The 23,827-nt window shown below is 39.9% G+C and overlaps 1 protein-coding gene across 1 annotated transcript in view; it reads left to right on the top strand.

Annotated features, from left to right (window-relative positions):
- The window catches only part of C6 (complement C6), a 90,276-nt gene that overhangs the window by 47,418 nt on the left and 19,031 nt on the right, over window positions 1-23,827 (top strand). The window contains exons 7-14 of the mRNA XM_036759354.1: window positions 5,734-5,934; window positions 7,952-8,192; window positions 9,877-9,999; window positions 12,945-13,111; window positions 16,511-16,736; window positions 18,801-18,972; window positions 19,162-19,273; window positions 22,328-22,460. Coding sequence (XP_036615249.1) covers window positions 5,734-5,934; window positions 7,952-8,192; window positions 9,877-9,999; window positions 12,945-13,111; window positions 16,511-16,736; window positions 18,801-18,972; window positions 19,162-19,273; window positions 22,328-22,460 — 1,375 coding nt within the window. The remainder of the gene's footprint in view (window positions 1-5,733; window positions 5,935-7,951; window positions 8,193-9,876; window positions 10,000-12,944; window positions 13,112-16,510; window positions 16,737-18,800; window positions 18,973-19,161; window positions 19,274-22,327; window positions 22,461-23,827) is intronic.

Here is a 23,827-nt window from a genome sequence, read left to right as displayed (position 1 = left end):
CAAAAGTAAAAGCCCCAAGGCAAGACTACTACCAGAAGACTTAATATCAACAGGTTAGAGTGCTTCTCCGAGCAGGAAGTTTGTTGCTAACTTGGAGGGAAGGCTGATTGGCAACATGTGGCAACACATGATTTGCAACAGTGGAACAGAAAAGGAGTAGGCAGTTTTTATAGATTTGGTTTATAGCACTAAATTTACTCATCTGGACCAGAATACTCACAAACATCAAGACTGGTTTGATTAAAATGTTGGGGAAATTCAGAATCTGCTAAACAAAAATGAGAACCCCACAGGGTTTACCAGCAGGATAGTTCATTTGTCTCTAAGAAGGCAGTATTTGACTCCATCAAAAGAAAAGTACAAGTGAAGCTAAGAGAGATGCAGCATTCTTGGCTCAGTAAGAAGGCAGATGAAATGTGGTTTTATGCTGAAAGTAATAATCTAAAGCATTTTTATGATGCCCTGAAGGCTATTTATGAGTCAAAGACCTATGGTGCATCTCAACTGCTCAGTGCCAATGGAGCCACGTTGATTAGTGATAAAGATGTGATCCTGGAGAGAGGGAATGAACACTTCCATAATGTTCTCAACAGACTGTCATCAATCAGTGCTAAAGCAACTGACCATATACCTTAGGCTGAACTCAATCCCTCTCTAGCCAAATTTCCATATGAAGAACAGGTTCTGAATGCCATTAGGCTTCTCCCCTATGGCAAAGCACTTGGTACTGATTCTATTCCAGCTGAGATTTACAAGGTAGGCAGTCCATTGCTCATATCAAAGCTGGTTGAAATTTTTCGGGTTATGTGGCAAGAGAAGGTTATTCCCCAGGAGTTCAAGGATACCTCCACTGTCTATCGCTGAAAGGTAAAGGAAATAGATTGTCCTGTGACAACCACAGAAGGAGACTCTCTTTCAGACATTGCTGGCAAGATTCTTACCAGAGTCCTCCTTAACAGGCTGATCCTTCACCTGGAAGATGGTCGTCTACCTGAAAGCCAGTGTGGCTTCAGAAAGGGTCTGGGAATGGTCAATATGGTGTTTGCTTCCTGACAACTCCAGGAGAAATGCCAGGAGCAGAACAGAGGTCTGTACATAACATTTGTGGATCTAACCAAGGCCTTAGATATTGTCAATTGAGAGAGCTTATGGAAAATTATGTCAAAATTTGGTCGCCCCAGGGGCAGCTAGTGGAGAGAGCACTGGCAAGACCTGAGTTCAAATTTGGCCTCAGACATTTGACCCTTATTAGCCGTGTGGCCCTGGGCAAGTCACTTAACTCTGATTTCCTCACACACACACAAAAAGTGAGAAGTTCATCAGTATTGTACATAAATTTCATGATGGCGTGCTTGCTTGGGTTTGGGCTGTTGGATGATGCTCTTGAATTTTCCCAGTCACCAATGGAGTGGAGCAAGGCTGTGTGCTTGCTCCCATGCTTTTTGGCATGATGTTTTCAGCAATATTGTCAGATACCTTCAATGAGGATGAGCACAGCATCAAGGTCAGCTACAACATTGATGATAAATTATTTAACTTGCCAAGACTGCAAGTCAAGACAAAGTGGAGAGTTGATGCAAGATTTTTTTTGTTCTCAATGCAGCCTCTGAAGCTGAGATGCAACAAAGTATGGATCAATTCTTAGCTGCTTGTGCTAATTGTGACTTGACAATTAACCCCAAGAAAACACAGGTTCTCCCCAGCCAGCAACAGACCAGCCTTACATGGGACCACTGATTACAGAAAAGGGAGAAGTTTTGAATATTGTTGATAAGCCCACTTACCTTGACAGTATACTTTCCAGGGACATACACATAGATGATTAAGGTTGATGCACACATTGTCTGAGCTAGCTCAGTGTTTGGGAGGCTCCAAAGGAAAGTGTGGGAGAGAAGAGTTAGACTACCTACCAAACTGAAGGTCTACACAGCTGTTATGCTGACCTCATTGTTGTATGCCTGTGAAACCTGAACAACATGCCAACACCATGCCAGGAAATGTAATCACTTCCAATTGAATTGTCCTAGGAAGATTCTGAAGATCACCAGACAAGATAAGGTACCTGACACTGGAAGGACACTGAGGTCCTTTCTCAAGCTAAACTACCAAGCACTTCACTGAAAAGAATGCAACTGTGATGGGCTGGCTACATTATTTGAATGCCAAAGGTACATTTGCCTAGAAGACTATTTTATAGAGAACTCACACGATGCAAGCACTCTCAGGAGGTCAGAAGAAGCAATACAAGGACACTCTCAGGGTCTCTCTGAAGAACTTTGGAATAAATTGTGTGACATGGGAGACACTGCAAAGAACTGCCCAGCATGGCATGCCCACATCAAAGAAGGCACTGTGCTCTATGAGCAAAGGAGAATTGCAGTAACTCAAAAGAAATGTGAGATGTTCAAATTTAGAGAAATCTCCACTCCAAGTGTTCATATGAACTATTTGTGCCCATCCTGCAGGAGAGCCTTCCAAGCTCATATTGGTCTAATCAGCCACAGTCAGAAACACTGTACCTTGACTCCAACATAGTGATGTCATTTTGGTCCCCTTTGAGAACAAAAGACAACAGCCAACCAACCCTCCACAATCTCCTCACTTCTTTGGTGTTTTTATTTCTTGTTAAGCCTTCCCATTCTGTCCTACTATGTCCAAACACTATTCTTCTCTAAAAGGAAGAGAAGCCAATAGGAGTTGAATTCTTCTGCCTTGTTATTATCATATATTGGCATTGTTTATCTCCCAGGAACAGAGGTTTCATCTCTTCTTTGATCTTTTTTCTCTCAACATAACTTTTAAAGAAGCCTTTTGTTGTCATTCCTCATAACCTGTTTCAACTCATTCTGGACTTTAGCACTCCTGACAATTTTCCTATGAGATCATGCTACTCTTTTGCATTTATTCTTCATTACTTGACTTTGCTTCCATATTTTATACTTCTCTTTCTTTTTCCGATATGCACTGGTTGATGAGTTCTTGTCTTGGCCACATCAATTTCTTTAGGTAACTCTTTCCATATCATTGGAATCACTTTTCTTAGTGTCTTCAGAATTTTGGTTTTGAACCATCCTTTCTTAGGCTAACTTTTCTTGTAGAGTTTTAAGCCATGGGAATCTACCTATTCATCCTGCAACTGCATTCAAATCTTTTCTTTCAAATCTATGATCAATGTTATTTTTTCCTCCTCTATTACAAGTTCCAAGACAGAGTAGTCACTTCTCCTCAAGTTTCCCATCATTTCTGCATCAGTTACCCATTCTTCCTCATTTATCAGAATCAGAATCTCTTGTCAGAATCTATCTTAGATCTGACTCATGGTTATTTCCCCCAACTTTTGACATACAAAATTATCATTATGGTAAATCAAGAATTTGTTAACTGCTCTGCTTTTGGCAAAGAGAGAGGTTCAAAAAAATATGGAAAATGGACATTTCCTAGACTCTTCATCTAAATCAAGATGGCATGATGTTCCCACCTAAATGCTTTCCATTGTATTTTCTTGTTCTGGTTCCTGTATTTCTCCATGAAAGGATATTAATATACAATGTGATTACACCACCTCTTTCAATTTTTCTGTTCCTCTTGAATAAAGCATGTTTTTTCAGTCATATTCCAGTCATGTATCCCAGCTTGTCAAGTATCAGTGACACTTATGAGGTCAAATGTTATTTCCTTGTGTTAGGATCTACGTACAGTTCACTCTTTTCATTATCCATACATTCTGCTTCTATATAATTAGACATCTGAGCTCAAAAGTTTTCTCACATAAGATCTTCTGTGAATTCTTCCATGGATATTATATTTGCTACTGTCTGCTGTATCTGCCTTGAAAGATCTATGCAGTTTTCTCTATCCTTTTCCAACTTAACATTCTCTCAATCAAATTTGCAAGACTCCAAGAAGATATATCTATAGCTATGCCTATCTGTATCTCTATCTATCTATATTTGTATCTGTAACTATATCTTTATTTGCATATATAAGTATGTAATCTATATCTATAATGAGAGGTACATCATCTGTGTCTCTGTCTCTGTCTTCTATATCTTTATCATCTCTACCTCTAACCTCTATATCTAGAACATCTAAATCTATGGTTATATTATCTATATCTATATCTATATCATCTGTATATCTATACCTATCATCTAGCTCTCTGTATAAATTTTATTGGGCCTCCTTAGGTATACTCCATCCCTGGTCAAGAGTCTGTCATTCACATTTCAAGTCATAGTTCAGAAATTCTAACCTCATTCTTTAACAGCATCTTCCTGACCACCAAAAACTCACCTTTCATCTTTCACCTGAATCTCCTACTTGAATCAGTAGCAGCAACAAAAATCCCACCAGTGACTCTAAATGCTTCCATTTCTTACTCAAAACTTCATATTCTTTAGCAATATGTTCTATGTGCCTTCTGCAGATACCATCTGTCATCATATAAAGGAAATGGGAAATGATTATTAGGATTGACAAATCTCAGGAAATAGTCACAGTCATAAACCCCAGGAAGGAAAGCAAACCTCTCTGTTGTTGATATCATATTGACAAATAGTTGCCCTGGCAGTCCTCAGCATGGAGTCACCAACCACCACCACTTCTTTCTGCTTTTTTTGCCTGTGGCGGACAGACCTCTCTCCTGATGGCAGCAGTGGACTCACATCATCATTCCTTGGAGCAAAAGAAGTTGCTTCTCCTGAGGGGGTCCTGCTTTTCCCTCTAGGGAAAAAGCATCATCATTATAACTTAGGCTCAAATGTTTTTATTCCTCCCTTTTTTGGTTTTCTAACTTTCCTTCTGGATATCATGCTCTTCCACCCTTCATCCTCCTGATATTCCCTACTGTGGCACACTGTGAAGAACACTGACTCTAGAGTCAGAGGTCAGAGGTTCAAACCTTCTATAAACCTTGGGCAAGTCATTTAAACTTCTTGTGCCTCAGATTCCCCATCTGTAAAATGGGAGGGAGGTCAGACTATGTAATCTCTGAGATCTTTTCCAGCTTTACATCTATAAATTAATTCAATTCATATTTATTAAGCACCTACTTGTGCTGTGTTAAGCCCTGGGGATATATATAAGAAAAAGAAAGACAGTTCCTGCCTGGGAAAGTTACCTGGAGACTTCTGAAAGTTCAGGGTCCTCTATAAAGGAAGGCTTTGGGAGGAGTTTAGTGCTCCATCATTCAGTCCTTCAAAAGGAGGGTAGAGGCCAATGAAGATCTGAGACGGTGTTGAATATCAAAAATTGAGCATCATGATGAGATTTCAGGTGATCAGTTTCTCCTGAGTGGGGCATGATGGTGGAAAATAGAGAGTTACCTGCTATGATCTATTGCCTCTGGGATCCAGGCATGGGAGAGAATTGATGTGATTTGAAGTGAGATACCTATCTCTATGAGACCCCAGCAGGAATGCAAGAGGTCACCAGAAGTACAGCATTCAAAGTAGTAGCATCTGCTTCTCTCATCTTGCAGCACCAGCCCCAGGAGAATGTAGCTTCAGTGTCTGGGCCACCAGGGAGGAAGTTGCTATTTTTTGTTGTTGTTGTTGGGTATACAAGCAAGGCTTCTGTTGGTCTGTGATACTCACAGCATGGTTGTAGGCTATACTCTACTATACAAGACAGGTTTAAGGTAGGAGAGAAAAAGACTTAGAGATCAAAGTGCAGTCCACATTCAGACCAAAATGATGTATTATTTATGGATAACATGTGAGACTTTTTCTTCAGGTGAACAATGAAGAAGATGATTTGCAAACTGATTTCTACAGTAGTTTAATTTCTCTGAGAAATTCTTATGCTCAAAGTGGTTTAGCTCATCTCCAAGGGCAGAGTCGTTCAGGGATTCCAATGTTATGGTCAACATCAAGAAGTGAAAGAATCACTCAACAATCCTCCTTCAAACAAGCTATTGAAGCTTCCCACAAAAAGGTAGGAGAAAATGGCCCATGGCCTTTTTCATTTTTCCTTTGCTAAATAGTTTTAATTTTAGAATGACATTCAAGGCTCTATAACCCAATCAAACTAAATCACTTCCATTATCCATTTTTGCTGTACCTTCTGCCCTCTGCCCTCTGCCCTCTCCCCCTGCCTTTGCTCCCAATTTCCTCACATGCCTGAAAGAGTTTCACCCAAACCTCACTATTTTTGTCTCTTGAAATCTCTCTCTTTTTTCAAGGTCCAACTTAGATGTTATCTCCTAAAAGTCTTCCCTGACCCTCCCCCTCCTTAAACTTCTCATAGCTTATTATTTGGATCTTTTCTCTGTATTTATCACATTCCTCCTTCTTTCAAAAATTTGGTTAGGTCTGTAGCACCCCCTTGGAGATATGGGATGGAGGGACTCTGCCTGAATCCCATCCATACTCTAGAGAAGATGTGATACTCTGCTTCCTGTTGTCCACGATGACTCAAAACTCAGATAGTCATCCTTACGCCTGAGGCCAGCAAAAGGAAGACTTGAGGGGACCGGGATTGCCCTTTTAATGTTTCTGTGTAATTCTGGCTCAGCAGCCAATTAAGAGTCATCATGACCAACGGCCATCAGTCAGAGGATATCTGTGCCTGCTCTGAAACGAATGCAATCCCACTATAGGCCTTATCCCTCATTAGATTGTTTGTTCTTTGAGGGCAAGGCCTATGTCATGTACATCTTTGAATTGGCATTTTGCACATTGCAGGTGCTAAATCGATGTTTACTAAATTGAACAGAATGGAGGATGATGAAATTTTGAGCAAGTCATTTAACATCTCTGAGCCTCAATTTCCTCAACTCTAAAAGGAGAGAGTTGGACCAAGTAACCTCTGAGGTCCCTTCCAACCTTAGATCTATGGTCTACTTATTTTTTGATGAGTGGAAAAATATTTCGTAACAAATAAATGGAAAATAACAGGAGCAATTTGGAAGATTAACATAAACTGATTAACTGTTGAAGCAAAAATACAACTTCCTAGTGCCAAGTTAACATGGCACAAAGAGAGATGAGATGAAAAGATGTAAAGAGCCAGTTTAACTTACAGTTAAACTTACTAAACTAGCTAGCTTATTTTGTCTGCAAATGGAAGAAGAGAGTGTGGTTTTAAAAGCATTCCCAAATCATTTAGAATCAGAGAATTTAAGAAATTCTAATGCAACCCATTCCTTATACAGATGAAGAAACAGAGGGTCAGGGAAGCCAAGTGTTTTGCCTAGGGTTGTACTTTGGATGCAGATATCTTGATTTCCAGGGCTCTGTCTACTGTACCAGTGATGTAATCTTTGGGAGGCAGCACTACATTAGCAAGTCATTGCAAATAGCAAATACCCTGGGGAAACATGAATTCAGCCTTTGGAATCAGAGGATCTCAGTCTAAATCCAGGTTCTGTCATTTTCTGCCTGTGTAATCTCAACCAAGTCATGGGCAGGACCTTCCAAGGCTCAAAGCTCTAGAAAGTTTCAGTAGCAAATGTGACAGAGACACATGTGAGACTAACCTTGCTGGGCTTCAGTTTTCTCATCTGTAAAATGAGGAGATTAGATGGTCTCAAGCATCACTCTCAGTTCTAAATGGAGGGTCTTATGTGTGAAGGGTAAAAAGGAAATAAGGATTTCATTTCCAGCCTCACCATGATTTGCTGGAGCATCTTGGCTGTTCAATGCTTTTGAGCTTTGCTTTTTTCTTGCATAAATCTAAAAGAAGAGGAATATTTGCCATGGATCCCTACCAAGTCCCATAACCAACATCATTGACATAATCTCATCTATGAAATACCCTGAGCACCATGGAAGAAATTGTTTTCAATTTTGTATGCACAATAAGTGCTACGTAAAACAAAGTTTGCTCCAAGACCTTCAATGTAGACAGTCAACATGACTGGGGGAATGAAGAAGAACATGGCCCCTGGAGGCCCTATAAGTGACTGCCTCCAGTTTCCATTAATCCCAGTGCTTGTCTGCTTTTTCTTCAGGATTCCAGTTTTATTAGGGTCCATAAAGTAATTTCTGTCCTCAACTTTACAATGAAACCCGCAGAACTGCAACTTTCAGACGTCTTTTTGAAGGCACTTAACCATCTGCCTCTCCAGTACAATTATGCCTCATACAGTCGCCTCTTTGATGACTTTGGAACTCATTATTTCACTTCTGGTTCCTTGGGAGGTACCTATGACCTCCTCTATCAATACAACCGGGAAGAACTGAAGAACTCAGGTAAGGTCCTTTTTACCCCGCCATCACTGTAACATACAAGTGAACGGATCTAGAATCATAGGATTTAGGTCTGGGAAGGATCTCAGGAATTATCTGGCCTAATCCCCTACTTTCATGACTGAGAAAACTGAGGCCTAGAAAAGGAACGAATTTACAAATATCCATGCTTATCTCATATTCATAATCAGGTTTGAATGGTAGGAAATAGCAACTTAAAATGCTTGGATTTCAATAAATACCATTTTCTACTTAAAATAGAAGGGGCAATGAGGTCTCCTGGTCTCTCCTATGCAAACATGGGAAAGATCTGTAATGTAGGAAACTCTTTCTTTGGGCCTTCCTTCCACCAATGTAGCTCACAGCCCTCCATGACTTGGTAGGTAAGTCACCTAGAGAAGTGGCTGGGACACATTTGAGTGTGACTTACTCAAAGTCAAAACTCTAGTGTCAAAAGCAAGATTTAAGCCTAGGTCTTCCTGACTCCAAGATCAGCACAGTATTTCTCTATACTAGCCTCACCTAAAGCTCATAATGACTTTTAATTAGCCAAATTAAATTCCATAATAATTTAAACATATGGAGGTGGATATGACTTCAGGTTCATGGGTTCATGTGTCCTCTTTTTGGGGTTTTGTAGCATCCCTGAGTGAATCTTCTAATCACAGAATCATAGATGTTAGTTATGAGATACAGACCATCTAGTACAACCCTTTATTTTATAGATGAGAAAACTTTTGGCCATAAAAGTCATGTGACTTGCCACGGTCACATGGTGAGTTGGTAGCAGAGTTAAGACTGTAAGCCATGTTTCCTGACTCTCAGATCAGTGCTATTTTCTCATTCTTTTGATCAGGGCTTTTCATCCTTATTTTTTCACATCAAGGAGCCCTTTGGCAGTCTGGTAAAATCTATGAGAACCCTTTCTAAGAATAAAGCCTTTATATACATAAAATACATAGTATTACAAAAGAAATCAATTATATTGAAATATCATTATCAAAACATTTTTTTAAAAGTCATGGAGCCTAGATTCAGAGCCTCTGCTTTAGATGTATGTCATTATCCTGGAGAGCATACTTAATTTATACTCATAGGACCTGAGTTCAAATCCAACTTTGCTATTTACTAGATATATGACCTTGGGAAAATCACATCTTTGGGTCTAGTTACCTCACCTATTAAATGCAGGGTTTGAACAAGATAATCGCTAAGGTTCCTTCCAGCTCTAAATTTATAATCTTATAATGCTATAATTTCAGCTAAATGATAATTAGCCAAAACCTCTGTTTTAGAAGGATTTTAATGTACTCATGTTTAAAAGAAATAAGTAAACAAGTCAAATCAGTAACTGCATCTTCTTTTGTTTAGCGCCCTATTGTTACAACTGCAGACACCAAAGTCAGTGCAGAGCAAAGCATAAGATTATGTCAGTAACAATGGGATAGATATAGTACAAAGGTCTGGGCCTTTGACATGCCCCTCTACAGGAATAACGTATTCCCAAGGTATTTCTGGATCGTATTCAGCCTGGCAGAAGTTTCAATCACCTCTGAAAGTACCAGGTGGGCATGAACGCAGTCAGCCTAGTTCTTGTCTCACCACTGGTGGGGACTAGAAAAGGAAGGGAGTCTCTCCGTTCCTAGAGGGATTATTCTCAGGGTTTGCTCTGTGTCCTACTTCCCAGGCTTAACAGAAGAAGAATCCCAACACTGTGTCCGCATTGAGACTATTAAGAGGAGGCTGTTCATCAAGAAGAAGAAAGTAGATAACAGGTGCACCACAAACAAGATGTTAGAACGCTATGAAGGTAATGGCAGACTCTCTTGGTAAGAAAGATCCAATGGCATATAGAGTCATTTCCTGTAAGCTTTCTCTCTTCTAGGCTAAACATACCCAGTTCCTTCAGCCCATCCTTAAATCACATAATCTTGAGGACCTCAGCGTCCTGTTTGTCTTCCTCTGAACACTTTCCAATTTATTAACATGGCTTCCTGAAATGTGGCATTCAGAACTCATCACCCTTACTCTATATGTGGTCTGACCCATTCACATTGGTACCACAGGACTATCACTGCCCTTTCCCTAGATACTATGATTGTCTCAGTGTAGCCTAAGGTAGCCCTGGTTGTTTTGCTGCCATATCCTGCTGTTGATTCATACTCAACTTGAAGTCCACTAAAAATTCCAGATTATTTTGTTTCCAGATGACCAGGTGTCTGGCCATGCTTTATGCCTCCCTTATCAGGCATCTGTAAAATTGTTTTGTTTTGTTTTGTTTTTAAATTCAAAGGATAAGATTTTACATTTCTCTGTATTAAGTCCCAACTTGTTCATTTCAGCCTTCAGTTCTAGCCTGTTGGTATCTTACATATAACTGGGCCTATTTACATCATTCTACTCCTTCATCACAGGGTTTGGTTTCATTGCTATATGCTGGTTTAAGTCTGGAGAGCAAGAACTATGGCTGAGACTTACTCAGGACCACTAAAGGCCAGATTAAATCTCCTAGTCATGAACCACATTAGCTATTCTTTCTTTACCAAGTAATTATTAACTGTCTTCTGGTGTTAAAAAATTTAATTCTCAAAGGTTAAATGTTATTGAGGCAACATTAGAAATGATCTTTCAAGGCTGGTGTCAAAGTCTTAAGCCTTAAAGCAGGACAGATCATAGTTAGCCAAGACCTAGAGACTAACTGGCGTAGATCAGGTGATTGGGGTCTGTTTCCAGTACAGCAATACCCTAAAATGTAGGCAGGCAGGTGGGTAGTTGACATTAAGTATAGAACTAGGTAATGCATGGATGTATAGATAGAGAGGCAGAGCACAGCAGAAGAGGTTTACGCCATTAGGTCAGAGTCAAGCCCATTGTAGGCAGGAAGTTGTAATCAGCAAGGTCTGGTACTAGAGGTTATCAAGTAGAGACTTAAAGACCCCTTATCAAAGATGCAGAAGAGAGCATTCCTAATCACATATAGATCGGACTAGATAACCACTGAGGTCCCTTTTCCATTTCAGATTCTGTGATTATGTGCACAAGCAGCTGTTTCATCAGATAGAACATGGAATCAAGCTATCCTTCAATAAATAGACCTCTAGGCAGATAGATAATCAGTTTCAGAGAATTCTATCAATAGATAATTGGGCAAGGGGACAGAATTTCCACCACAGGGCACAGGGCACTGGAAGAATTTGGACAGAATGTAGAAAGGCACAACCCTTGGATACTAATCAACCAATCAATGAACCATATTTGTTAAATCCTTACTACATGCCAGGCATTGTGCTAAGCACTGATGATGCAGTTAATAACAAAGAGGCAGTGCCTGCCCTTAGTGATCTTACAAATCTAACAGGGGAGACAACTCACAAATGGAGGCAGAAAAGCGTGTGTGGTGGGAGATAGTGGGGGGAAATGGACACTGGCATCTACCTGGCACAGAGGTATCTTATTCCATGGAGCTGAAACAAGGCAGGGCAACAGATGCCAAGTAGAATGATCTGAGAGTCCAGTTTCTGCCCTCCATAAAGGAAGGCATTGGCAGGCATTTGGCACTCTAGCCTCCAGCCTTCCAAACCAATGGGGAGAGAAAGCTGAGAGAAATGGAGTCAATCAAGACTTTAGTTATCAGCATGGTGGTGAGTTTGGAAAGGATGAGCTTATCCCAGGAGGGGCATCTTGTTCCATGGAGCTGAAACCAGGGCAGTAGATGCAGTGTGGGGTGGGAAAATGAACCACTACCTCATCTCAAGCAGGTTATGATCAAACAGGGGAGGCCAAAAGTACATACGTAAGTTCATACAGAATAAATATAAGAAACGTAAGTGCAAAGTAGTTTTAAAAAGGTAGTGTGGGAGGGAAGGAACAAGCAGATCACTAAGATAGGATCTGAATTATTGGGAAAATGGAGCTTTGGGTGAGTTATACACACAGAAAATAGAGTAAGAGATGAAATGCTGGAATACTGGCACAGGCTTTGCTAGGCAGACTTGATAGAAAGTCATCAAATCTATGGCTCTCGTAAGCTTTATTTCCCATGCCTAGAGGACAGGTTGGATCCCATAACCAAGATTAAGCTAAGTTAGCCAGAGGAAGTGAGTGGTTCCCAGCCATTGGTTCTGCAGCAATCCAAGGGTAGGAGTCAAGTCTCTCATTAGAGGGAATGTCACATGAACATAGGACCATAGATTTAGAACTGGAAGAGACCTTTGAGGTCTTTATAGCCTAACCTGCTTCCCCTGCTCCTCATTTTACACATGACTTGACCAGGGTCACACAAGTGACAATGGCACAGTCAGGATTTGAACCCAACTCTTTTGACTTTAAATCCAACTTCCTTTTCTTCTAAGTAAATCTTATTTAGATTGGCACCTTTGATTCAGTTAGTTATCCTTTTAGTTGAATGGTTTCTTGACCCTTTCTTTTAAGCTTAAGAATATTTTATTTTCTGTCTTACTCTATACTTTGATGCTCTAACATTGTTATTACTTACATTATATGAATCGTATTATTCCCTGGGATAGAGGCCAAGGAAGAGGTTAGGTATCACAGAGTAAGCTCTCTTTGAAAATAAAGTACACTTCACCTTTCATCTGCAGTACAGTGAGGATAAATTCAGCATATTTAAGTGATGACCCATAGCCATGAATGATCTCTATCAGTCTCCCCAAGATACAAATAAGTAGATTTTATTTTTAAAGTGCAAAGCTGCAATAAATTTGAAGGGACAATCTCACTGAAACCTCTCCACAGGCTCATTTTTGCAGGGAGCTGAAAAATCCCTATCTCTGGTTCGAGGAGGAAGGAGTGAATATGCTGCAGCTTTGGCATGGGAGAAAAAAGGAGCCTCTCCAGAAGAGGCTGTATTTACTGAATGGCTGCAGTCCGTGAAGGAAAACCCTGCTGTCGTTGACTTTGAGGTAAAACTTAAAGGATGATTAATGGTTAGCCGTGGCAGTCATTCTCAAGCAAACAAAATCCAACTTCTTACAGTCCATTTCCCCTTCTTTTCGCCTTTCCCCAGTCAGTAAAGGGAGTATATTCCTCCCTTTAGTGCAGTTATGGAATATGCCTTTTCCCCTCAGACATGAACTTAAAATGATATCGCTTTTGTTATCCAAACAAGTATTTTGGATAACACTATTGAGAATTCAGGGCATGCCTCAAACATATTTGAATATCCAGCAGAGAAAACCTGTTGCATAAGAAAACTCAAACTTGTTCAAATACTACTTGTTATCATCCTAGGCATACCGTAATATCTAATTTTTACACTTTTCTTACAAGTCTTTTTAGTTGATTATTATAATATTTTATAATTATTATATTATGTTATTAATATTTTATTATATAATATTATTAGATTATTCCTTTGTATTCATGGCTGACTGAATGGGAGAAAAAAGTCTCCCGAGCCATTCGTTTCCAGCTTTTACTGCTCTTGGTGTCATTGATTAGAATGGATCATGGAGTGGAGCTGGAAAGGACTTCACAGGCCATTTAATCCAACCTACTTACTTTATTGATGTGGCCCAGGGAAGATGAGTGGTTAGCCATTTCCTTCTCTGGTGGAATAATGCAAACAGATATTAAATAATTTGCCCAGGATCACATAGTTAGTGAGTCTCTCAGGATGGATTTGAACTCAGGTCTTCCTGACTCTAGGCTCAGCACTCAATCCACTGAGTCACCCAGCTGCCTTTAAGGCAAACAGAGGCTAAGTGACTTGCCCAGAGTCATACAGCTAGTAAGTGTCTGAGGCCAGGTCTTCCTGACTCCGGGCCCAGCGCTCTATCCACTGAGCCGTCTGACTGCCTCTAACAGTAGATATAGTAAGTGTCATGGGTGAGTTTTGGAACTGGGTCCTCACAATCCAGAACCTGTACCATTCTGCCTCTGCTGCTCCAATCTATGTGGGCATTTATGCACTTAGCACAGTGCCTGACACATAGCAAGTGTTTAAAAAACGCTTATTGGCTTTTGGCAACTTGACTACTATAATTGCGCGAAAGGAGGTCATCTCTTCTATGGCTGATAGAGGGCTTCACGTCCACTGAAATGCCCATAAATTATATGACTATTTAAAGATGAAAGCAGGGTTTAAAATGGCTAGCTAACAAGAGTCATTATTAAATTTTCAGCAAACTTGACAAGTCAAAGCTTGATTTATTATTTTGTTGATGGTCTAGACTTAGAAAAGTGATGGAGAAAATGATAATAATGCAGATTAAAGTTAAAAGTATGTCCTGCGTGTATTGTTTTTGTTAAGTATTACCAGTTGTCGATCATTTACCAGCATGTCCCTGGCTGGAAGGGACCTTGGAAGCCACCTAGTTCAACCCCTCTATTTTACAGACGAGGAACCAAGACACAGAGAAGTTGAGTGACTTGCCTAAGGTCACACAGCTAGTAGGTGTCTGAGTCAGGATTTGAACCTAGGTTTTCCTGATTTCAACCCCAGTACTCTATCCATTATGCCAAGCCACCTCTCTAAAGATCATTTAAACTCCTTTCCAATATGGTTACCTTGAAAACAGAGCCACTTCCATAAATGGGACCCAAAAAAGGATGTAATGTTGTCTTTGGGTAGGGAATAGGTAATTCAGCTCCCATGGAAGTTAGGTCTTATCTGCACGAAGTATTAAGAAAGGTCATTTATGCTCTATGGAGAATAGAGACCAGAAAGCGTAGTTTTACACACTACAGAAAATAACTACTCCAGGGCTCAAGCCTGTCACACCAAAAGTGAGGCTGCTTCCTAGTAGTTCTTTTTCTTTATCATTGTTAATTCTGCTGTTCATCCTACTACTTTGTTTATTTCTTCATCTTTTGCTATTCCATCTCTCCTTATGGCTGCACCAGAAACCTAAACATCAAGGTCAGAAAACCGTCTTTCAGATTCACTCCCATCCCCTGCCAGAGTCTCTGCTCAGATGAGGCCTTGTAAGATTTTAGCAGAGGTACCCAGCCTCATTAACTGCCTGACTCAAAGTTAGTCAGCTTGTATTTATTAGGTGCCTACTACATGCCAGGCACTGTCATCCACACTGTCCTTTGTATAGGTACCTCTGATAGCTGACCATGACATTGAGTCAGATTAGAGACTATCACTTCCCAATGGAACAATTCTTAAGAGGGTGGAAGGCACATATGATGCACATCTTAGAGAAGGCTAAAACAGTGAGGAGGGGAGAGGGAGAAAGAGACAAACAGACAGAGAGGGAGACAGAAAGAGAGAGACACAGAGAGAGACAGAGAGAGAGGAGAGACAGAGACACAGAGACAGAGACAGAGAGACAGAGAGAGAGAGGAGAGACAGAGACAGAGAGAGGGGAAACTCCATTTTCTCAAAAAGATGGGCAGATAAATCCTCCACTTTCCCCAACAAACACTTGGAGGACTTCCCTCCAGAATGACAAGACCTGAATGACAGCCTATGTCATTCCTTTTAACTGAGAGATTTCTTCAACTTTTCTCTTTCATTCCAACAGACTTCTATGCAGATAGAACATCTAGCCCAAAGTGATTAGGCTCTTACTGCTAAAGTGATTCTCCTAAAGTGTCCTCAGTCAGTCAGTCGATGGACATTTATTAGGTGGCCACTCTATGACAAGCACTGGGCTAATTCTGGGGATACAAAGAAATGATAGTCCTTGTCCTCAAGGAGTTTGCAATACAATTAGGGAACAAAACACACATAAAGAAGCTGAAAAATAAAAAGGGAAGGCACCCCTGGAGATAGAGAAGGCTGAAGGAATGCAACTGAGTGGGAAATGAAGAGCAGGGCTATCACCCCATTACTCAATAAACTACATTGGCTCCCTATGACATTCAGAATCAAATATAAAGTCAATTCTTTGTCGTTTAAAGCCCTCCACAACTTGGCTTCTTCCTTCCTTTCCAATCTCCTTATGTTTTATTCCCCTCCATGCACTCCATAATCCATCCATACTATCCAGTCTTTGTTCTTCCTCACTGGAAGTCTCCCATGCCTACAATATATTCCTTCCTTTCCTCCACCTCTTGGAGGCCCTGACTTCCTTGAAGAGTCAACTCAAACAGGCCTTTCCCAATCCTCTTAGCTATCAGAGCTATTCCCACCGGGATCATCTTCCATTTACTGTCTGGTTTTTCTACGTATATATTTATGTGATTATGTTGTTTTCCCATTAAAATGTCACCTTCTTAAAAGAAGGGACTTTTTTAAACCTTTCTTTGTGTCCCAAGTGCATAACGTACAGTGTCTGGTACACAGCAAGTAGCTAATAAATGCTTATTGTTTGATTGGATGACTACTCTTCTTTGTGATGTTCTTGCAGCTGGCATCTATCTTGGACTTGGTGAAAAACATTCCCTGTGCAGTAACAAAACGAAAAAATCTCAAGAAAGCTCTTCTTGAATATGCTGAAAAATTTGACCCTTGCAAATGTGCCCCATGCCCTAACAACGGCCGACCCACACTCTCAGGAACTGAGTGCCTCTGTGTGTGTCAGAGTGGTACCTATGGTGAGAACTGTGAGAAACGAGCCTCAGACTACACATCCAGTGAGTATCGGTGCATTCTTGTGAAATAGCCATGTTCTTTCTAAAATGCTTTTTAAGACAGTAAATGAAAACAAGTCCGTCCTGGGTAAAATCCTTTTAGAGAACATCTTTGAAAGTATCATAAATACTAGAAAGACTTTGAACTTCCAGGAAAGGAGTGGGGAGAGGGAAGGGTACAAGATTTTTATTAAGTGCCTACTATGTGCCAGGCACTATGCTAAGCACTAAACAAAAATTATCTTATTTGATTCCCATAACAACTCTGGGAAGTAGATGCCATTATCTTCATTTTATAGTACAGAAAACTGAAGCAGACAGGCAGACAAAGTTTATGTGACTTGCCCAGGGTCACATAGTAAGTTGTGCTTGGCTGCCTAAGTAATAGGAAAAGGAAACTGACCTTGTAAAGGAGAATGGATTCACACTGAACTATGGTTTTTAGGCCAGTGACAGATAAAAGTTTTTCTGGTCTTCTCTTGTAATACCATGGATTTACAACTCTTGGGGTCTTTTATTTATTCATCCACTCATCCATTCACTCTATTCATTTTTTTAATATTCAACAAACATTTGTTAAGCTCCTACTGTATGCAAATCACTGTGCTTTAGCATTGGGGGACATATAACGTTTAGATAAAACACTTTAGCTTTTTGTTTTGCTTTCAGTCTGTTTTTGTCACAAGATTGAGTCCATTTATTGCTTTTTGTATACTGAAGCAGCCAATGCAAACTCCTTTTTGTAGACTCCTTTGCTTAATAGAAGAAACATTTATATTAAGAATAGTTAATCATAACCCTTTTTCCTTGCATGTTTAAAGTTGAACTTTTGTTAAAGTATAACTGTGTGTAACTTCATATTTGCTGCTAATAGTTCAACAGTATTCTCTCCCCCACCTCCTGCCAGTTTGTAACTTTTCCAAGAAGTTTTTCAGGATTTATCAACTCCTCACCCTCCCTCTTGAGTAATTCTTGAAATAATTATTAGCACCTGGACAGGGCAGACTTCCCACCCTAAGATAATGGCTGCCTCCCAAGGTCATTAAATCTGTACCATTTTAGGCTAATTTTGAGAAACTCTACAGTCTCCCATCTCAGTAACTGCTACCTGCATCTAGGGCTGCTAAAGGCGTTAAATGTGTACCAAGTGAGAGCTATCCAAAAGACTAATTATGAATTCAGAAAGTTGTTCCACAAGTTCAGTTACATACATGTTGGTGAATTAGCTCCACAAAAAAAATCTTTACGCTCAGTTGGAAAGTGAGATTTTTACAATCAGGATTTTTTCTCTCTATAAGCAATTACTCAGTGACATATCACACTCTGTTGAACATCTGCTTCCAGTCTTCTAATTGTGCCTGCTATGGTACAAGGGCTCTGTAATATTGATTGACATTCTCAAGCAGTAAGAGTAAAGACCATACCCATAGACATCAGAGGTAATGGTTCTCCTGTGGCCACTTGCTGGAAAGTTAAAGGTCAATCACTCTTTGCTCTTCTGTCAAACAAACTGGAACCAAGATCTAACTAGTACCCACTTACTACAGGTTCTAGCAAAGCAATCTTTATTCCCATTTATGAACATTTTATCAGTGGTTTCTAATTATATATAAAAAATCACCACATATGTTATTCCTTTACCATTTTTCAGTGGCATGGCTAGTCTAGTGTCTTTCCTCTAGAGAGAGTGAAATGAGTCCTTCTCCATCAGTAGTTTTAGTTATATTACATTAGACAGTAAACTCTTTAAGAGCAGGCATTGTCTCTTACCTTTCTCTGTATCCCCAATGCCTAGCACTTCAACAAACACGTCACTCAGTGTTTAACAAATGCAATTGACTATTGACTGACTGATTGACTGGCATGGGTGCCACCTGTAATATCTGAAAAGCAGTAGCCATCCGTGTTGTCTCCCCATCTTACTCCCTAGTGAAGTTTCTTATTCAATACCTAATTATGCTGTTATTCCTGCCCCTTATTTGCTAATGAACCACAATTATGGACTCTTCATCCAGAGATCTTGGGAAGAGTTAGTCAAGTCCCTGGTTATGTCTATTCCTATCCCAGATGCAGTTGATGGTGCCTGGAGTTGCTGGTCCCCATGGAGTCCTTGTGATGCATCTTACAAAAGAAGAAGGACCCGTGAATGTAACAACCCTGCACCCCAGAATGGAGGGAAGCCCTGTGTAGGAGAACGTGAGCAAGAGGAGGACTGTTCTTTTTCAATATTTGAAAACAGGTGAAGAATGGGAAGGAACTAGGGATTTTTCCTTCCCTAATGTGATCAGTGAAGGTACTCTTAAGCATTTTGATAAGATATGATCAGTATCTGACATTTTGAAAGACAGTCCTGGTGAGGCACTGGTTTTTTTCTCTAATTTTATTTAAAACACAACACATGAACATACATGCCTTTTTGTTTCTCCAGGGGAGATCTCTGCATAAATGATGATGAGGCCCTAAAAGAGGTAGATATTGAGGAAGTTGATCCTGAGTCTGGATGTGTTAAACCTATTCCTCCTGAAAATGGATTCCTTAGGGTGAGCTACCCCAGCATGTTCTAAGTTAATGTTAGGGCCTTAGGCACAGAGGAAAATGAATGAACTTGAAGCTTGGGACCACTTCTGAGAATAGGTGTGTGTCTGCATTCCTAAGTCCCTGTAGATTTAAAAAGAGTATGCAAAAACCATGAAACCCTATGCTCCCATCCAATGCCTGAATTTTCAGATGATGTCCATCCTTACCTCTCTATTTCCACCTGAGTAAATCAGGAACAAAAGAAACAGACTGCATCCATCCCCATTCCTTTATTCTCATCTATACCCCTTCCCCATACGCTACCCCAACTTCACTGGAAGGTTAATTGGCCTTCCCTTTCCCTTTGATCATGAAATGTGCTTAATGGTATGTGATGTGATGAAGGGCTGAATTCAAATCCGTGGACTTGGATAATTTGGCAGTGCTGTAGTTAAGTCTTCCTTGCCCACTTCCAGGTCTAGGAATATTATCTAAGGCCAAAAGGATGTCCTGTAGTATGACTAGTCAAAGAAGACATTGGGTCTGTAATTGTTAGCAGCTACCTCACTCCAAGGGAAAGAACAGTTATTAAAATGTCTACATTTTTATTAATTATACAATTTTGAATTGATTTGCTCAACATACCTATGTAGTGTAAACTCAATAGAATGCCATCCTCAGGGTAGGACTCTACCCTGAATGGTGAAATTGTTAGAAAGAACCCTGACCACCAGATCTAGTAGACATATTTCTCTAGGTAGGGTAGAGTCAAGGGTATGCTGCAGTCAGCTCAATCTTGCTCACAAAACTCAATTTTAAAGTTTTAAGTTTTCAGAAATCAACAAATACAACAAATTAGTGTTTGAATTATTGTCTTGTTGATTAAACTTAAGAAAGTGATGGATAACACATTAATGATGCTGATTAAATTTAAATATTTATCACACTAGGGGTAGCTAGGTGGCACAGTGAGTAGGGCACCAGCCCTGGAGTCAGGAGGACCTGAGTTCAAATCCGACCTCGGGCACTTGACACACTTACTAGCTGTGTGACCCTGGGCAAATCACTTAACCCCAATTGCCCTGCCTTCCCCCTCCAAAAAAGAATTTGTCATTTCCCTCTTCATCACCTCCCAGCCCATTGTTAAACATCTACCAGCACATTATTGAATAGAATAATGAGTTACAAGTGATTATAGAAGATTGGATGCAAAAGAAGAAGACTGTTCCTTTTCAATATTTAAAAATGGGGGAAGGATGGGGAGGAACTAGGGCTTTCTCCTCTCTGACCTGGGGGATGGAGGTACTATTCAGTATCTTGTTTATGTATGATGAATACTTGACATTCTGCAATATGCTTGTTTTTTTGTAGAACTTCTCCATCACATTTTGTTTCACCCCATGTGTCTAGAACCATTGCAGAAGTTTCTTGATGGGCTAGGGACAAGGGGAAAGGAGTGTTGGTCTTTGTCACTAATATTCACTCTAGAAAAATATATATTAATGAGTAAGTTACTCCACAGTCCAATATGGACACATAAAGATTTTTCCTTTTGCCCTAGATTTTTCCAAAATTAGGCAAAATGATTTTAACCATACAATTAAAAGGAAATGGAAATGTATTAATGTATTGGTCTGATGGTTACTTTATAAAGTGAGCTCTAAAATGCTACCTATTTTTATACTCAAAAGCATACTCAACCTTTGTTCTTTTGCATCTCTATAATTTATTTTAAAACCAGAGTGCATCTACTAGGCTCTCTTTATAGAGCAAATGACCTTTGCAATAAATGGTGTTCTGCAAAAGTAATAAATAGTGACCTACTCTAAAGAACTCTTCCTGGTACCTTTGAGATAGGGTCCATCAAAGGGGGACACTATGCTGAATTCCAGTCATGTTGTACCATGGTAAGACCCTTGCCTAGAGACTAATATATGTCAAGCCCTCCATGTGGAGACAAGGACAGGGATGTCAGATTTGGTTTCCTTTTGCAACTGATTTGACAGAGTATAGTTTAAAAGTTGATTACTAAATTTATTAGATTTTTAAGATCCTTAAGGGCAGGAAACTTGTCTTATTTCATATTTGACTACTGAACAGCCAACATAATTCATTAAAATCTATTGGGCATTTAACAAATAAATGTGTGTTGAGTTCAGTTGAAATCCAGGCCCGTAGGATCTGCCTCAGAGAGTGAAGTGGTGAACAGAAAATGTCATAAAATACCTACTACAAATGTTAACCATTTGGATTCCATAGATAGTTGGGATGTTGGGCTCATTCTACTTTCAGTTACTTAGCATTCCTACCCCAGCTGTCATACTCCTAAGTTCTTATTAAGGAGTATATACCATCTAGTCATTGATTCAGTCCCTAATTACTTGACCACACCCCTGCAGGAGTTTGCTTTTTACTAGAAAGATGCAACAACACATGGAAGGGGCAGGGAATGGTGGTCAAGGAAGAAAGCTTTGATCTAGGCAGTCAAAGGGATGGCAAGTGGAAACAAAGAGCAGTTGATTGTCACTCCCTTCATTATTTTTTCCTGAAAGAGAGGTAAAAAATTGAAGGGAAGGAGAGCATGGTACAAGCAGGGTTACAGAGGCAAATGGCAAGATGACATTTTTGACTAGGTCTTGGTATACTTGTGGATGTCTGGATGGGATGAAGAATAGTTAAGGGCTATGGGACTATCTAGGTATAGGGGACAGGAGTGAGGATTAAATCACTCATTCTCCAATCCGGGCAACTCTAGCCCCCATCTGACTGAAAGTGAGTGGAATAACTCCTCCCAAGGTGGCGTGGTAAAGTCTCTGGAGGTCTGGATCAGAATGGTCAGTGTTTCTTGTAGGGAAAAACAGGTAATGGCAGAGTAGGTGGGAAGGTACCCTCTCTGGTGAAGCCTTGGTTTTTCTGGCTGAAAGAATATCATCTCTAGTTCCATCAATAGGCCAAATTCCAATCAATCTAGAGGCTCTCAAGGAGATGGGAATGGTTGAGGCTCATTATTGGCAGCAGTGTTATGACAGTATCACAAAACCTCTGAGTTGGATCCCTGGGATTTATTTGGTTTGTAGAAGGAGAAGAGGCTGTATTCTGTTGGAGAAGAAGTCGAAGTTGCCTGCACGATGGGCTTCAATCTTGTTGGGTACCCATACCTCAGGTGTTTACCTGACCAGACCTGGAGACAAGAAGATGTGGAATGCCAAAGTAAGGATATGTGGATAAATTTCAGAATAACCTATAATCTCCAGGCTTGAAGGGGACCAAGAAAGCCTCTAGTCGTTCCACATCATTTTAGAGAGATGAATCCACCCCAGACTAGAGTAACAAAATGAATTTTAAACAAATAGAAAGTTAGCAAAAAGAGACTGTGATTCAGTATTAGGTAGATTAATGAATCCTATTGTTTTGATTAGCTAAAACAAGTTAATGAACTTTTGTTTCCATTAGTAGGTCATTTTTTAAATAAAATTTTGTAACTTTAGTTTTTTGTCACTTACCTTTCCCAATGTATCTCAGCCCTCACCCCTCCCAAAGAACCATTCTTTATAACAAAGAATAAAAGAGGCAAAAACTAAAATTAGTAAAACTTACCAGCATTTAAGATAGCCATTTTTAAAATGACCCTAATTAATTTTAATAAATTGTGATACATAAAATTTTTGGTGTCCCTAGAAGTAAACTTTTTTTCAAAGCATTTATTATAAAATTAATCTCTTTTCTGAGGGACTTAATGGTAATTACCTCTCTGATTCACATATCAGTGTAAAAAAACAACAGAAACAAAAATAAACTTTTTTGTCTTCTCCCATTGAAAGATACATTATCTAAAAATCCCTACCAACTCTCCACAAGTCCAAGGCTACTCCTGATGTGTCTCCTCACAAGCTATTTGTTTTCCTTCTTAGTCCTAATGCTTTTTGGTCATTTTGGCTGCTTGGTAGCCATTCTAGCAATTAGTCCGCATAGGCAAGGAGAGAAAATGAAACTGAACAAGTGAATGTGTAACTCGTTAGCAGCTATTGTCTATTAGGGAAGAAGATGGAAATTAGTAGCTTTCATTACACTTGAAAATTATTGATACATTTCTCCCATGGCTGCTATTATCCATCTGCATAGATAATTGAGAGGTGCGCTCTTAGAATATAGTAAATCTAAGTCACATCCCTTCCCATGAATGCCACCATCCCCACTGAGCACTGACTTTGGAGTTGGGAGATCTGGATTCTAATCCAGCTTCTGATATTCAATCCCTCTATGATTTTGGACAAGTCCCTTTATCTCTCCCTTCTCGGGCCTTAGTTTTCTCATCTGTAAAATTGCAATATTAATGCTTGCCTCACAAGGTTATCGTGAGGAATGAATGAGATAATGTCAACAACAAAAAGTCATATGTAGCTCAGAGGATCAGACCTGTAAAGGACTGTGACTGTAATCTAGTCTCACCCCATAGTTTTACAGGTTAGGAAATCAAAGCCCAAAGGGGTTGAAAAATTTGCCCAAGATCACACAGGCAATAAGCCATAAATCCAGAATTTGAACACAGGTCCTCTGACTCTAAACCCTGTGCCCTT

Source organism: Trichosurus vulpecula, chromosome 1 (genome assembly GCF_011100635.1).
Source record: "Trichosurus vulpecula isolate mTriVul1 chromosome 1, mTriVul1.pri, whole genome shotgun sequence".
Taxonomy (NCBI): Eukaryota; Metazoa; Chordata; class Mammalia; order Diprotodontia; family Phalangeridae; genus Trichosurus; species Trichosurus vulpecula.
This window is presented reverse-complemented; position numbering and strand designations above follow the sequence as displayed.